A 17,154-nucleotide genomic window follows, 5' to 3' on the forward strand; every position below is an offset into this window, starting at 1 on the left:
AGATGTCAGATACAAGTTTTATACATTTCATATGTAGTATAAGTGAATAATCTCCTAGATACCTCAGATTTATGTTTTAACAATTCACTGTGGAGCAATTACTTTGTAAAATGAAAACTTGAATTTCTTTACCTGAACTGTCAAAACATGCAAATAAATAGATACAATGGGGGTTATGCACAAAGCAGTGATAAGTGTTTTTAAGTGAGATAAATGCCTTTATTTCTCAATATTGCGTTCAGCGCGATTCACAAAGCAGTGATAACACTGCAGTATCGCTCTTAAAAGGCTTTTTATCATCAAAACACAGTCATTGCTAAAAAAATTGCGCCATAAATTGCGCCATTAAGCATTTATCTCACTTTAAAACACTTATCACTGCTTTGTGCTGGAGCGGCAAGCGGCACCCCCCTATGGAGCTGAAATTAATGGCGTTCAGCTCTCGTGTTCCCTGCTTCAAGCCAATGTAAACAAAATAAACAAAAATGGGGGGGGGGGGGAACAGCCACTTGTATTGCCGCTTTTAACAATACTAGGTTGCAATCTTCCCAAAGTAAACATTTTTTTTTTACAAAGACCTCATTAGGATCATTTATCAAAGGAAACAAAACTAGGGCAAAACTGGTCCCAAAATACTCACCCAAATTTATCAAAGAAGAAAACCATTTTGGTTTCAATGGAGATGGTTTTCATAATAAATATGGTGTAGTTGTTTTGTCCCAGTTTTGCAGCCAAGTGACCTTGATGAATGACTCACCATGTTGAATGGCTTCAAACTGGTGTAATATTGTTTTTATTGCAATTTCACAGGAAACGCGGTATTCAAATAAAACTACCTGCATCAAATAATACATTAGCCTATGCTATTTGTATTTATCAGTAACAGAATATAATTTCTTAGAATATATTTTGTGAATATAGAGGGAATTGTGGTAGTAATAGAAGTGAATAATATGAATAAACCAGGTTTCATTTTATCCTAGGGTGAAATTCACAGAGTGAAGTCAGATGGATCTAACAGAACAGTGTTTGCTCCCGCTGCTATCATGGGCACCCCTATAGGTTTGGCTTTAGACTGGATTACAGGAAACCTTTATTACACAAACCCTGCAACTCAATCAATTGAGGTAAACATTAAATAAAATCCCTCCTAGAAGAGAATATGGCTCAGCTATTACAGATACAAATATAGTGTGTGTGTGTGTGTGTGTGTGTATATATATATATATATATATATATATATATATATATATATATATATATATATATATATATATATATATATATATATATATATTTACCCTTTAATACAATAAAGACACAGCAAATGATTCATTCTACTGTAAATCATTTAGCATTTTCCTAATACCTGTTGTTTTCAGATTCCACTAGAGATATGTAACTGCTTCTGGTTGTTATTTTATAATTAAGCATAAAGACTGTTGGAGACTACCAATCTAATTCAGCTAAAAGTGTTACCAATATTACCCCCTTTTTAAAGATATAATATAAAAGGATAGCAGAAGTGGCATTGTTCCTATAGGCTTTCAGTTTCTATGATTGACCAGTACATTACATCCAAATGAAATGACGAAGAACTCCATTAGCAGCCTGTTTCCCACTATACACAGGTACAGATCTTCTTCCATCATTTCCTACAATATAGCCGTTTTAGCTTAAAAGCCTGATTGCCTTGTACCCTCATTACCCTGTGACTACATTGTATCCAATAGTCCATAATGACACAGAATATCTAAGAATCATTTTGTCTCTGTGAAAAACACCCCCAATATGTGCTTCTAAAATAAGTGTTATATTTTCATCATTACAGGTTTTAAAACTACGTGGAGCTGTTAAATATAGAAAAACTCTTATTACCAATGATGGATCACCAGCCGGAGCTGGAAGGCCCATTGGCATTACCATTGATCCAGCCAGAGGGTAAGATTCCTTAAAAATTATTTGTCTGTTTGCTTAGTCCATTCCAACATGGGATCCATCATTTCTACAGTGATAATGCAACTTATGTTTTACTTTGTTTTCGGTAAAGCCTACCATACATTGAGCACGGGGTAACCTGTAATACGTTCCACAAGTAACTTACCTGCAGAGTGCTCTAGTATACTCGTTACTTAACCACAAAATCTACTTGTGTGGTCACTTTGTATACGTTTCACACTCTGTGAAGACAATAACATTGTAACCACTGTATGGTAGGATGTACACATCAAGACTATCAGGCATGTAGGTCATAGAATAAATATAGGGCCTTATTCTATAAAGTGTGACAGTGACTTTAATTGGGTTTTCTATGTGCTGGCGTTGGATCGGCCCTATCGCCCGGGATTCCAGTTTTTGGTGTTTATTTTTTGGTGAAATTAGTGCTTATTTTATTTTTCCAGTGTTTTCATTGTATCAAACAAATCTGTGTATTAGTATTAACGGAAAAAAATGAAGATACATTTGAATTTGGTGTTTATCTGGGCACTTTTTCAGTTTCCATACTTCCTTTGTGTTGCCTTTGTTTCCTATCTGTGGCTGGCTTGCTACAAGAGGTCTAATTCAAAACGAAATGATGCTTCATTTCTGTTTTTTTTAATCAGTTTTCACTTGAAGTGTGAGATGATCAATCAGTCTGTGTTTTTTTTAGTGTTTTGCGGTTAAACCTAAATCCGAAATTCCTGTTTATAACACGAGGCCCATAGTTGATAGCTCATTTTGTTATGTGACTTTATGCTAGACTTATTGGCTCAGGATAAAACTAATTTTTTTAGATTTTAATACATTCCAATGGACTAAATTGGGACTTTTCAAAAGATGTGCATATTTCAAACACAGACTTCAAGACCTCATATCTTTCAGATGACTGTAGGTACCTGTGAGGTCTTTTTTTATTCAGCTAGACAAGTCTTTCGTAATTCATGTAAAAAATATAAGAACTGAGATCGTTCTCATTAGTCCACTGAAAGATACCTCTACCTGCTAAACAATATTCAACATTGTCTTTAACTCTTCTTTATATGATCAGCTTCATGTGCTCTCAAAAATGTGGAATATTTTTGTTTTACATAATAACGCTGAAATTAATTTTATCTTTGTAGTATTATTGTTTTTTTTAATCAATATTTTTTTGTTTTAAGAAAAATGTACTGGACAGATCAGGGAACTGAAAGTGGAATCACAGCAAAGATCGCCAGTGCTGAGATGGACGGTTCAAATGCAGCTGTCTTGTTCACCAATAACCTTGACCATGTTGAGTTTATTACAATTGACATCGCAGATCAAAAACTTTACTGGGCAGTTACCGGCAGTGGGATGGTAATGATGAACTTGATATGTTTTTGTAATGTAGATTAGAATCAAAATGACAATGACTTCTCATAAAGTAATATTTTCACGTGAATGGGATTTTGTAATTTAATATATTGACAACCAATCAGTTATTTTATTTTTACTTCACAACTTAAATTTCAGTTATTAATTCTGAACATGGCAATTTTGTATCTATTTATAGTGCTCCTATGTCCTTTAAAGCAGCAGTCCAAGCAATTGTATGTTTTTTTCCCTAGCTTTTAAAAAGAATAGGGTTGAAGCAGGGGGTCTCTGGAGCTGAAACGTGTTGATTTCAGCAACGGGGACCCCCTGTTTACCAAAATATTTATCTCCACACATGCTGCCGGGAATCTCTTCATAGTTTAAAGCTCCCGAGTCATGTGGGCCAATAGGAAGACACAAGGGATGACGTAGCGGCTTCCGATTGGCCCACAGGATATAGGACTTTTAAACCGCCATATTGTGAACCTAGCAAGGGCTGCTACCGGCTGCACCTACAGAGGTAATTATCTAAGGAAGCAGGTGGTCTCCAGAGCTGAAAATAACATGGCTCAGCTCCGGGGACCTTCAAACCTATTAAAAAATACATAAAATAATACTGTCGCTTTAAGCATGCCCTTGGACATACTGTAGCTACTACATCATGGGCTCTGGCACCCTGAGTGCCCCATGATGTAATAGCGACAACTCTCTACAAATGCTTGTTGTAAGGCTACGATTATACCAGATGCCACTGGGCTGCAGCGCGACCTGTTGACGTCACCCTCATGCTGCCGCCGAGCGGCATCTTGGTCATGCAGAGGAGACAGGGAGGCGTGGACATGAGCAGTTCTCCCTCATTGGCTGAACCGCTCACGTGACGCGGCCGTCACCTGCCCAAAACAAATTCCTCTGTCTCCTCTCCAGTCTGCCGCCCTGCAGCTCCAGGCGGTGCACACGTCTCTCGAGGTATGTACACCTCAATTGGATTGCAGCATTTTGTTTTTGCGCCACCGGCTTTTTTTTTAGTATAGTCACGGCGTTAGGGGAGATTGTATCCTGTGCTCCTATGGAGCTCAGGACAAGATCTGAAGTGATGGCGGCCAGAAGGGGGGCTGATTCGTCCCCTTCCATTCTGTCATCAATTAGAACCGAGAGCGGTGATGTGATCGCCAGAGCCGGAGAGGCAATAGGGTTAATGCAATAGAATAATGCAGACCCAGCTCTTTCTTGTCGCACAGTATCTATAGAAAGGAACGTGTACCTCTACATTGTTAGTTTCTGGTTCACGTGCAAGTATGTAAACATGTGCATTGAATGTAATTTACTTGTACATGACATATTACCTTGCAAACCTGTCTGTATATGCAGACACAAGTCAGATTTGTGTTCATTTAGCAAACATTACATGTGCCTAAACTTAAAAATATATACATATATATTGAAACAGTACAAGTACTGTACAGAATGTGTCATAGGCCTTACATTGGATGTACTCAGGAAGGCTTTGTTCAGAATTCACAAGTAAGCTGCTTCATTATTTTATCTATTTAAAAGCATGTGGTACATTTTCCTAAGAAAGAGGTCTCGGCAGGTGCTTGAAAAGTCTTAATTAAACTGTAACTGATCCCTTAGATTGAAAGAGGAAATTTGGATGGTACAAACCGCGTTACTGTAGTGAACCATCTTTCCCACCCTTGGGGAATTGCTGTGCACGAAGCCTTCCTTTATTATACTGATCGCGATTATGAAGTCATTGAGCGAGTTGACAAGTCCACTGGAGCGAACAAAGTAGTGATGAGAGACAACGTTCCAGGGCTGAAGTGCCTGCGTGTCCACTATAGAGACAGTGAGTATCTTTGTTGTATTAGATTAGATGGTGCAAGTTTCAGAGCATAAAATGAAATATTTATTAAATGTACTGGACTACTCTAAAACGAATAAGTAGCATTTTCCCACTATCATTGTGATGCAAATACACTTACAATTTTAACGCAATTAGATAATAATAAAAATGTATATATATATATATACAGTATATATACAGTATATATATATATATATATATATATACAGTGTTCGACAAACCTATACATTTGCTCGCCCCGGGCGAGTGGATTTAACCCCCGGGCGAGTAAATATTGGCCCAAGCAGCACACGTTTGGTACTAGGTGGCGAGTAGATTTTTTTGTGTGGCGAGTAGATTTTTTGGTGATTTGTCAACCAAATATATATATGATACCGTTCCGAAGTCAGGCAATCATGAGGCAGCACAGAAAGGGTAATTTTCAGCACAAGTGTATTGGTGAAAAGTGGTACATCTATATCGACGTTTCAGTCCTCTCAACGGGCCCTTCCTCAGGGAGATGGGTCCCTGAGGAAGGTCGCGTTGAGAGGACCGAAATGTTTGTCTAAACTCTAGATGTATCACTTTTCGCCAATACACTTGTGTTGAAAATTACCCTGTGTGTGCTGCCTTGTGATTGTCTGACTTCGGAACGATATCGTATACCTATATTATGTTTATGGGACATGCACCATCAGCTTATATTTGCCTACAGGAGTGCAAACTGCTCTATTTGACTATATGTATGTATGTATGTCTTTATTTATATAGCGCCATTAATGTACATAGCGCATCACGGTAGTAATACACGTGACAATCATATAAATAACAAATAATACCAATAACAAACAGGTCATGGGAATAAGTGCTTCATACATAAAAGTAACATTTCTGAAGAGGAGTTACAATCTAATTGGTAATATTGTATGTAGTGTGTGTGTGTGTGTGTGTGTGTGTGTGTGTGTGTGTGTGTGTGCTTTATTCCGCGATTGAGCTACCTTAAAAAATAGTGGAGCTGCGATTGATGTCAAGATATTTTTAACCACCTTTTTTTTCCAAAACAAAATTTAGATACAATGTTTATTATGTCACTTAAGAAAGGAATAGAATCTTTTTAAAACAAATCCACTTTTCTTAAAAAAGGAAAATGTAGCTGCTTATTAGTGAATACAAAGCTCCAGTAGCATTACACATCTACCACTAACTATATTTCAATTTATGTAGTAGAATTGTTTTCAGATTATTGTTAAAATAGTTTATTATGTTGGCAACAGGACAGATGATCAAACTGTAATTTACCAGTTAAATAACAGCTGCAACTTTTTTCTGCATTGCCCCTAATTTTGCTATTTATTAATTACGCATTTGATAAAATATCGTAAAAAGAATGTGGTATGAAAACCGTATCATTTTAAATAAATATGTAAGTCTGACACTCATTTCAGTTTAGTCAGCTAAAGTTATTACTATTGATTAACTAATATATTTTGTTCAGCCTTTGCACTAGAAGCCTTATGATATGATAAAAATATGTTTGAAAGAATGTCTCAAACAAGGCTTCTTTGTATTCTGATTTGATCTGCTACTATGATTTTGAAGCTCATTACTTGTATCTAGAGTATAAATAATGTCTCAGGCACCTGTGATTTAAAGCAGCAAAATGAGGAAAATCCTATATGTTTATATATATATTTTTTAAATAAATCAGTTCTGTAGTATTAGATAATACTGTCTGCATTTTTTGTAACTCCTAATGTTATTTTTAATGATTTATTAATGTACCGATCATTCTTTGGTTGCTACAGCAACAATTTAGAATGTCATATCAGCTCCCTGTTTTGAAAAAGGCTCTGACACACACCTTTTTGAGCTCTGCCCGTTGGCAACAAAGTATCACAAACAGATCTGTTGTTTTGTTTCAAACATCAGAATGTCTATTACTCTGAAAGCTGTAACAATAGTTTGTTACACTTCGTAATATAATGTTACATATCAGCTGTAGCATTTCAAAGACTGCAGCACAAAGTTAGAAGGCGGCCAGTTCATTAGTCACACAATCAGGATTTTTACAGATTTATAACAGGAGCACCAAACCATTGCCATTTTAGGAAAGAAAGTAGAATTATCCTCCTCATATCTCCCCCACATTTCCTCATCATCATCCTCATCCTCATATACCTCCCCCAGCACCCCTCATCATCATCATCCTCATATCTCCCCCAGCACCCCTCACCATCATCATCCTCATATACCCACCCCCTGCATCTCACATCACCCCCCCCTTCTGCATCTCACGGGCAGGAGGCAGCGGCGAGCTGGCAGCAGAGCAGGCAAGACTGCACATGCGCGCTCTAGCTAGCAGCAGGCATCGGAGTGCTACCCTCCTGCAGTCCTTAGAGCAGGCTCCAGGGTGGGGGCAAGGGGGAGAGCCAGGAAGCCGTCAGGGGCCGCACAGTGAGTGCGGGTGACCCGCGCTCCGTAGGCGTAACCCTTGGGACTGCTCCTCGGAACCCTGGTTGGGAATCACTGATCTAGGTTATATTAGCTTATTTAATTAGCTTTGAAGCGTAAGATCGAACCCAATGACTTGAATGGGACAATAATACAGTAATAACAAGCCCTATAGTTTCTAGAGTATTTCCTAAATATACAGCAAATATATCAAGCATTAATGAATGTTTACATTTACATTGACAAGCATTTTGTAATCTATCCCATCTGTTTTATATGATGAAAAATAGTGTGGCAATAAATAATCTATTTTTATTAAATAATGTGATGATTATTCTGCTGTAATGTAAATCCGTATTCTGCAGTAATGTAAATCCATATTGTATCCACCTCACATTCTAGCAGAAAAGGCCAGTAGCCTAGATTAGCACGTATATTATTTATTATGCATTGGGTATGGTTCATGTTCTGTTTGTCTTTCCAATTTAGATTCTGCTGGTTCTTCTAACGGGTGCAGTAATAATGTCAATGTCTGTCAACAACTTTGTTTGCCAAAACCTGGAGGACAGTTCTCTTGTGCCTGTGCCACAGGTTTCAGGTTGAGTGCTGATAACACAACCTGCTCCCCATACAGTTCATTTATAATTGTTTCCATGATGTCAGCAATCAAAGGCTTCAGTCTAGAGACATCTGATCACTCAGAAGCTATGGTGCCAACGGCTGGACGGGGTATGTAGCTTTATTAGCAAACGTTTTGCGGAGAAATACTTGTATGCACAAACTAAGGTTCAAGTATTAGATACACCAGCTTTCTAATACCCCAGAATGCTAACAAGCTTTTAAAATGGAACTTTGCGTACTAGAACTAAAATCCTATATCGATCAATTTACTACTACAGGGTTTTGTAATAAACGCCAGTTCCGATCAGCAGTAAAGAGTGTAGTCATTTTATACTGTTATTTGATATCTTGAGTTGATGTGAGGCTGAAGATTTTTATTTTCCTCAAAAGTCACTTTTAACAGGCATAAGCATGTCTTCTATTACAGTACTTTTCATTCTATATCTCTTGAATCTGGCCTTACTGTAGTTCCCAGTGTTTTTAATGGTAATGGCACAGAGTTATAATGGCAATACATGGTTACGTTAAATGAAGAGGGTTATATATTATGTTTCAAGACATTGCATGAACAGTTAAAGATATAACTATAATATGTTATAGACGTATGTAGCAGTTACAGACCAGATTAAAATGTGAGACAGCTTTCTTTTTCAAAGAGTTTAGACTGATGGCATCTTTGAGAATCTCAGGTAGATTGTTCCAGTTGTGAGGTGCACGGTAAGAGAAGGAGGAGCGGTCATCTCCATAAGGTTCTAGTCCCTCCACTTTGATACAGTATCAAAAGGAATATCAGTATATTTTTGACACCAGGATACTGGGGCATGCTTGTCAGTGCTTTTATTTTCAAGGCGATATGATGCAAGAAGGTTTCCTTTTGCTTATGACTAGAAAGTAAAATGAATAATTATTTTGTTATACCAGGGTAGGCACAATCATATAGACCAGTGGTGCTCAACTCCAGTTCTCAAGACCCTCCCCAACAGGTCAGGTTTTAAGGATATCCCCGCTTCAGCACAGGTGGCTCAATCAGTGGCTCAGTCAAAGATTGAGCCACCTCTGCTGAAGCTGGGATATCCTTAAAACCTGACCTACTGCAGGGTCTTCAGGACTGGAGTTGAGCACCAATCATATAGACTGATACCTATTTCACACCCACTTACATTCATTGTAATGTTTTTGAAAGTTCTTAATTCTTAACAGAATGTGTGCTGTTACTTTACTTTTCTTTAGGTCGTAACGTACTACATGTTGATGTTCATATGCCTTCTGGTTTTATTTATTGGTGTGACTTCAGCAGCACTGTGGCAGCATACAATGGAATCCGCCGGGTTAAACCTGATGGTTCATCTTATAGAAACATTATTTTAAGTGGAATAGGACGGAATGGAATCCGTGGAATAGCCGTTGATTGGGTAGCAGGTAGGTGAACCCAAATGCTGAGATTGTGTAATGCCAACATTTCTGTCCTACTGTCCTTTATACTGAATTATTAACAAAAATACAGCGCTAGCATAGGAAGAGAGCTGGCCGAGGAAGAGAACTTCAGCCCAACTTCAGAGTAGTATTCTGTGTGGAGACATAGCATTCAGTCAATAGGTAAATAATTAATAGATTTTAGGTAAGTCCAAGTGGGTTAAATAAAATTTCTTTGGGATCATTTGTTAATCATAACGCCTATCCACTAATCCTTAAATAATGTACATTCCCCCTCCCCCCCTTGCCGTTAGTACTAATCACATGCAAAAAGGTGTTCACCCTAACATCACATATCCACGAAAGACCATTCAGTGTAACACAGGGAAATGACATTAGGTTATTTATGTCACACCTAAAGGTGGCTCCCATCAGACACTGAAATATGGGTGTTTCTGCAGAATAGAAAACGATACCTGTGGAGATACACCGATGCACCAAACATGGACACACCTGAGCTACCTGAGAAATACTGTATGCTTATAGCAGTCATTTGCGTATCGCTTAGCATATTTTGAAGATATCTCAGGTGTGCCCACTTCTGGTGCACAGGTGTACTGCTGCGGCACAGTTTATTCGAGCATTTGCCCGTTCTGTGCCGCAGCAGTAGCCTGGCGCGCGCCCGAGTGTGACGGGCGCACACCGAAGCAGCGGAAGAGCGCCCTCCGATCGGGGCGCTCTCCCTACCGCTGCCGGGTCCGCCGGGTCCCCCGGAACCCCCTGCCGCTGTCCCGCGATCGCGGGACACCAGGGCTCCCTCGGGGAGCCCCTGGACACGCGTGCAGGGGGCGCACGCTCCCGATGACGCGTGACCGCGCGTCTATGACGCGCGGCACGCCGAGGGGCGGCCACTAGCAAGCCGGGAGATTTCCCGGCTTGCGGTACCGACCACACTTCAATAAAGTGTGTCGGTAGTGTATGTATCTACACATGTTGTCTATAGGCGTGTTTGAGGGGACCTATGCACAGTATATAGCAATTAGGATTTAACCGAAACTCAGTGCACCTGGGCCTATATGTGGAGTTTAGATTACATTTCGTAAATATATTCATTTCTGCAAGTTAGGAAAAAGATTTTATTGTTAACATGGACAGAAGCCTGAAAACATCCCTACATTTTGCAGTCAGGAGGGCAGTTATACAGTTACTGATATGAATCGGTTGAAAGTGTTTCCTCATAGGACCCCTGTTTTGTTAATTCCTAAAAAGCTTGTGCTTGACATTATAGATGGTCTGTTACTGTGGTCATTGGACTATTTGATGTTACCAATCATTTTTCAGTTGTTATGTTTCTTTGGCTAGGGTACTCTTGGAGGTTATTAAATAGCAAAGCAAAACGAATCCAATTTTGAGACTTGCTTGTAAAAGATTAGTTTACTCGTCCCTGTGGCAGTCATGTAAAAATGCGTTTTTGGTTTGAATTTAAATTCCTCAGACAATTGACCTCATGCCATTAATCATGAAAAAATTATGGAAATGTTGTCTCTCTCTACCTCCAGAAAGATGACAATTATAGTACAAATGATAAATTAAGTTACCCCAGTCAATAATAAAAACACCATCTCTTTTTATTTTCAATCCATTAATTGTCTTGCAAGGACAGCTGTTGCATTGTAACGAGTGTCTTATTTCCCATCACATATGCATTGTTTGCAAGTTTGACATCTTTCTCATATTGATTTCCTCTAATGATGGTTTTACCCTTTGAAGAGGCAGACACACTAAACTGCCAAACATGTTTTTATTCTTCAAGTAAGCAATGAGTATGCTGTACTTCTAGTAACATATTAGAATTTACAATATAGTGGTATGATACATTTTTAACTTACAAGAGTAATAATTATTTAACTTGACCTTAAAAATATCATTCTTTTTTTTATTCAGGAAATCTCTACTTTACAAATGCTTTCCTGACTGAAACGTTCATCGAAGTTCTGCGTCTGAACACTTCATACCGTCGTGTCCTAATGAAAACAACAGTGGATATGCCAAGGCACATTGTGGTGGATCCCAAGAACAGATATATCTTCTGGGCTGACTATGGGCAAAATCCGAAGATTGAACGGGCCTTTCTTGATTGCACCAATAGAACTGTTCTTGTGTCTGAGGGTATTGTTACACCCCGTGGCTTAGCAGTGGACCGCAACAATGGCTATCTGTACTGGGTTGATGACTCCTTGGACATGATTGCCAGAATTCGACCAGAAGGTGGTGAAACTGAAATTGTACGGTATGGTAGTCGGTTTCCAACTCCCTATGGAATTACCGTTTTTGAGAACACTATCATTTGGGTGGATAGGAACTTAAAAAAAGTATTTCAAGCCAGTAAGGACCCGGGGAACTCTGAACAACCAACTGTTATCAGAGACAATATAAATCTCCTAAGAGATGTTACAGTATACAATAGTCGTTTTCAGCCTGTGTTACCACAGGAAGTGAACAACAACCCATGCTTGCGTAACAATGGAGGCTGCTCACAACTTTGCTTTGCTTTACCTGGCTTGCAAACACCAAAGTGTGGATGTGCCTATGGAACAATAGGAAGTGATGGAACTAGATGTGCCATTTCCACAGAGGACTACTTGATTTTTGCCCTTGAGAGTTCGATTAACAGTTTACGCCTAGACCCTGAGGATCACAGCCGTCCTTTACCCGTAGTGAATGTTTTTAGAACATCAGTGGCTCTGGATTATGACAGTTTAGACAACAGAATTTACTACACACAGAGTGCTGGGGCTGGACGTAGCCGAATTAGTTACTTTACCCTTTCTTCACCAAATGGACCGCATACAACAGTTGCATCAGGTACAGTACAGTAAATGTTATTTGAGTTCTGCATATATTTTAAGATGATACTGTATAAAAGCAATTAAAATTAGGTCAAATTGAAATCTTTCATTAACTGGTAGATGGTTTGGTTCTGAATGTCAAATTGTAAATGATCAAAAAAGAAAATGTTTCTAAAGTAATGGGAGATTGCAACACAGGTATGAAACATATGTAATGATTGATGAAGAATTCCGTTAGTTTATTTTATGTTTATTGAAGAACTACATGTCGGCCCATATTTACTAAGCGGTGCTGATCTGTAACACAGCTTCGGGCTGTAAAATGTAGATATCATCTGCTTCATTGGTTTCATAATATGCTGGTAATTGTATAACAATATGTAAATCTCATTATATATGGTGTTTTGTAAATTCGAACAAAATACAGTATCTACAAAGTTTTATGCAGTAACATCTTACTAAGAACTGCAGAGCAGATATATTGCTTTTTGATTTGAACTGTTTTGTTTGCAAATGGGAGTACAATACCAAATGCCATTTTAAAATGACCTTACTGTGCATAATTAATTTAATAAATAATTATAGTCACATTCACCACTGAAGTAGAATCCATACTTCATATTATTTAATGTGTCCATCTGTCATTATTTAATCTGTGTGAACCATTATTAAGAGATGGCTGGATGATACTGACTAACCTGTTCAAAATTAAGTAAGATAAAATCTCTAAAAATGTGTCGGTTGAGCTGGTAACATAATTAAGACAATAAGGCCCAGATCTACAGAGGTCCATTAACTCCGTGCTAATAACGTACCGCTATCAAAATCAATAATGGCCATTCATTTTGCTGCTGTTAACGCATATCTACAAAGCAAATTATATGAGCAGAGGCTTAACGTCATGTTAAATTAGCATAAACATCAAATAACATGGCGTTAAGTATGTCTTTCCTAAAGGGGGCATTAATCATTCACACCTTGAATAGGGGGTTAACTACTAAAGTTAAAAATTAGGTGAAAGGAGTGGGATATAATGCTATATGTAACTGATAGTTAAATCATACCGAACGTTGGTGGTACCGCCATCAAGGCCCTGGAAAATCCCAATTTCAGGGGTCTGGAAGTGAGCAACGCCAAGTTTAGCTACGACTTTTACTAACGTCATGTTAATTACGCCCTGTTTGCATATCATTAACACTAACATTCATTATCGTTAACACAATGCCCTTTACGGACGTAAATAGCTCTTAACCCTGTGTTAGGGAGATTTAAGTTAGCGCCTCGTTACGTCAATAACGGAGCTCAGTGGATCTGGGCCTAAGTGTTGTGGGCTCGTAATGTCAAGATCCTGAACTTAATCACTTTGACTGTCAAGATGGCAAGTTACTTAAAATTAGTTACTCGTGGATTTTTATTTGCAAGGACAGTGGGGAGGATTCTCTTGTTCAGGTTTGGTTTGCACCACTGCAATATTAGATCATATATTCATATGTGTTTTAAACCCATTACAAACTATGATATATTTTTGTATATATTTTAATTTTTAAGGCCAACTGCAAATTAAATAAAACTGTTGATAGTATTTGAGCATTTGAATATTTTGAAGTATTTCTTATTTTCACACTTACTTGGAGAAAGTTTATTATAACTGTATAATCCAATTCTGTATTTATGTGGGATTTATTTATATATGCTATAGATTTAGGAGCTCCAGATGGCATAGCATTTGACTGGATACACAAAAGGATTTATTACAGTGATTACCTAAATCAGACCATAAGCTCAATGGCAGTAAATGGATCTGATCGTACTGTGATTGCACGCGTTCCACGGCCTCGAGCCATCATGCTGGATCCATGCAGAGGGTAAGCCTAATTTATTCTATCAACGACAAAACACTTTGCATCGTGTTAAAACATTTTCACCACAAATATAGAAGAACGCAGACATGATTTTTGTTCATGCCTTTCATTTTCCCATTTAAATACAATTCTAATTGTTTACGCTATATTAGATATATGTTTGAGATAATAATAATAATAATAATAATAATAATAATGTGATTTCTCATAAAGTGCTGTAGTATATGCATCACTGTATATATAATTTTTCAGGCACAATTACCAACCTTGAAGATCTTAGAATCTAATTGTGGGCAAAGTAACTTACCCAGGGTGCTATCACAGAGGTTTAAACCAGTTTAATCGGCTTGATGGTAAAATTACCATCTACTGTAAACCAAGTGCATCTTTGTTATAGAAAATGCTTCCTAATCTATTGAAAATAAAAAAATTTGCTCAGCTATGCTATTAATTCTTTGGCTTTACAAATGTCAATAAACACCTAGACCCATTTTGATCTCTGGTTTTTCACTTGTATTTATTTATGTATGTATGCATTTTTTATTTATATAATGCTAACAGCAATGTTTGAAGCACTTTACAAAAGAGACAATACAATACAGGGAATTATAATACAATAAGTACAACAAACAAAAAATCAGACAAAGAAAATTAAATCCCTGTCCCTAAGTGGTGTGTTAGGAGACTTACAGAGAGCAGGGGATGCAGTAGATGGCCATGCTTGACCATGATGGTTGGTAAATGCTACTGTGGGTGTGGGGCAGTAGCCATGAGTCCATGTTATTGAACTGCTTTGTTCAGAAGGAGCGTTTTTAGGTTTGAGTTAAAGGTGGGGAGAGAAGGTGCTTGGCATATATGGAGTGTGAGGGAGTTCCACAGGTAAGTGAAGGAAACAAGTTTTAAGAGAAGAGAGAGCAGTAGAGGTGGAAGAAGTTGTGAGCAGAGGGCAGGAGATGAGCACAGTCATGGAAAGAAATCAAAGCTGATACTGTATGTGTGAAGGAGCAGAGAAGTGAAAAGCCTTAAAAGTAAGAGGAACTTTGTAGGTGATCCAGAACTTTTTGGGATCAAGTCAGCAGAAGCATTTAAGGTGGAGATGAGAAGATACTGTTCTAGCAGCACTGATCATGCAGCAGAATTTTGAGTGGATGTCATAGGAGAAAGTGTGAGATTGGGAGACCTATTAGTAGTAAATTACAATAATGCAGATGGAGGGAGAATAAGGACATGCATTGGAGTTTAGGAAAAGGCTGATCTTGGCAATGTTATGAAGGGAGAAGTGACAAGTTATAGCCAGAGCATGAACGAGGAATGGAGATGGAGACAGAGGAGTCAAATATCACTGGGTCTGTCCTGCCAGGTTTAGGAGGCAATACGATGAGCTCTGTTTTAGACATATTAAGTTTGAGGTGGCGCGGCACCATCCATGAGTGCATAGCCAAGAGGCAATCAGAGACGGGACAGGATTTTCGGTGTGAGAGTAGGGGTGGGCAGATGTATCTGCATATCATCTGTTTAGAAGTACAGTAATACCAAAAGCCAAAAGTGTTGATGGTGATAGTGTGTAGAGAGAGAAAATGAGGTCACAGAATAGAGCTCTGAGGTACACGAACAGACAGATTAACAGTGGATAAAGACATGTTAGCAAATAGAGACAGAAAAGAAGCAGTGGGGTATGAGGAGAACCAGAATAAAGCTTTGTTTTGGATACCAAGAGAGTGGACAACGGTATTTAAAGCAGCTGAGCTAGTAAGCAGGATAAGCAGGGCAAAATGACCTTGCTTCATGGAGATCATTGCTTACGTTAGTGAGGACAGTCTCAGTTGAGTAAGGTGTATGAAAGCCAGACTGCAGAAAGTCCAGGAGGGAATTAAGATTCTGTGAGAGAAGAGGAGACATTTGGTAGCCAAAGACAAGAGGGAGACAAGCCGCTAGTTAGCAAGGCACATAGGGTCAAGATTGTTGTTTTTGAGATGAGGTGTGACAACTGCGTGCTTAAAGAATGAGAGGAAAGTGGAAGAATTTAGGAAGGAGTTAAAACAACAGATGAGTAGAGACTAAATTAGGAGCAATATGTCTGATAAAGTGTGAGGGAATAGGATTGAGAGGGCAAGTGGTGGAGGGAGAAGAGGAGAGCAGCTGAAAAAATTCAATTCTATAACAGGTGAGTTAAGAGTGGAAGTACAGTAAGAGGTTTGGGTAGAAACAGTGTACAGGAGAAACAGACAGAAGTAATATCACTGTAGAAGAAGGAGGAGAAGGTCTGAGGATGGAGTTAAACACAGAAAAGACGGCGTGGATGGGATTTGTGAGCGTTGATTATTGAGGAGAAGTAAGCGACATAAGTGTCAGATTTCCGGCAAATGCATTCTGAAGAGCGAGTACATGTCAAAGAACTGTGTTTGTGAGTGTACCCAAGGGCGAGAATGGAAATATAGATCTATGGAGGAGAATATGATAGAGTTGTCAGATTAGACAAGACTGTCAGGTACACTGGAAGAGGAAAGATAAGAGGTTAGAGTCCACAGTACATGCCAGAGCAGAGAGGTGAATGGAGCGAATGTCTCGAGAGTAGCAAGGAGAACTGGTATGACGAGCAATAGAGGGCTGAGCTTTGGTGAATGATATGAGGCGATGGTCAGAAAGTGGCAGGGAGAGAGAGAAATCTGAAAAGGAACAGTTTTTAGTAAAGACAATGTCTATAAAGTGACCATCATTTGGGTGCCAGAATTGGTCCATTGACAGAGGTCAAAGGAGGAGGTTAGAGAGAGGAGGTGAGATACCCATGAGACTAAGGGAA

General features: G+C 38.6%; 1 protein-coding gene across 1 annotated transcript in view; it reads left to right on the plus strand.

Moving 5' to 3' along the window:
* Positions 1 to 17,154, plus strand: part of LRP2 (LDL receptor related protein 2) — a 169,007-nt gene that overhangs the window by 89,493 nt on the left and 62,360 nt on the right. The window contains 8 exon segments of the mRNA XM_075609138.1: positions 984 to 1,127; positions 1,832 to 1,941; positions 3,141 to 3,318; positions 4,948 to 5,161; positions 8,099 to 8,338; positions 9,461 to 9,649; positions 11,588 to 12,508; positions 14,192 to 14,357. Of these exon segments, the coding sequence (XP_075465253.1) occupies positions 984 to 1,127; positions 1,832 to 1,941; positions 3,141 to 3,318; positions 4,948 to 5,161; positions 8,099 to 8,338; positions 9,461 to 9,649; positions 11,588 to 12,508; positions 14,192 to 14,357 (2,162 nt within the window).

Source organism: Ascaphus truei, chromosome 7, assembly GCF_040206685.1.
Source record: "Ascaphus truei isolate aAscTru1 chromosome 7, aAscTru1.hap1, whole genome shotgun sequence".
Lineage (NCBI taxonomy): Eukaryota > Metazoa > Chordata > Amphibia > Anura > Ascaphidae > Ascaphus > Ascaphus truei.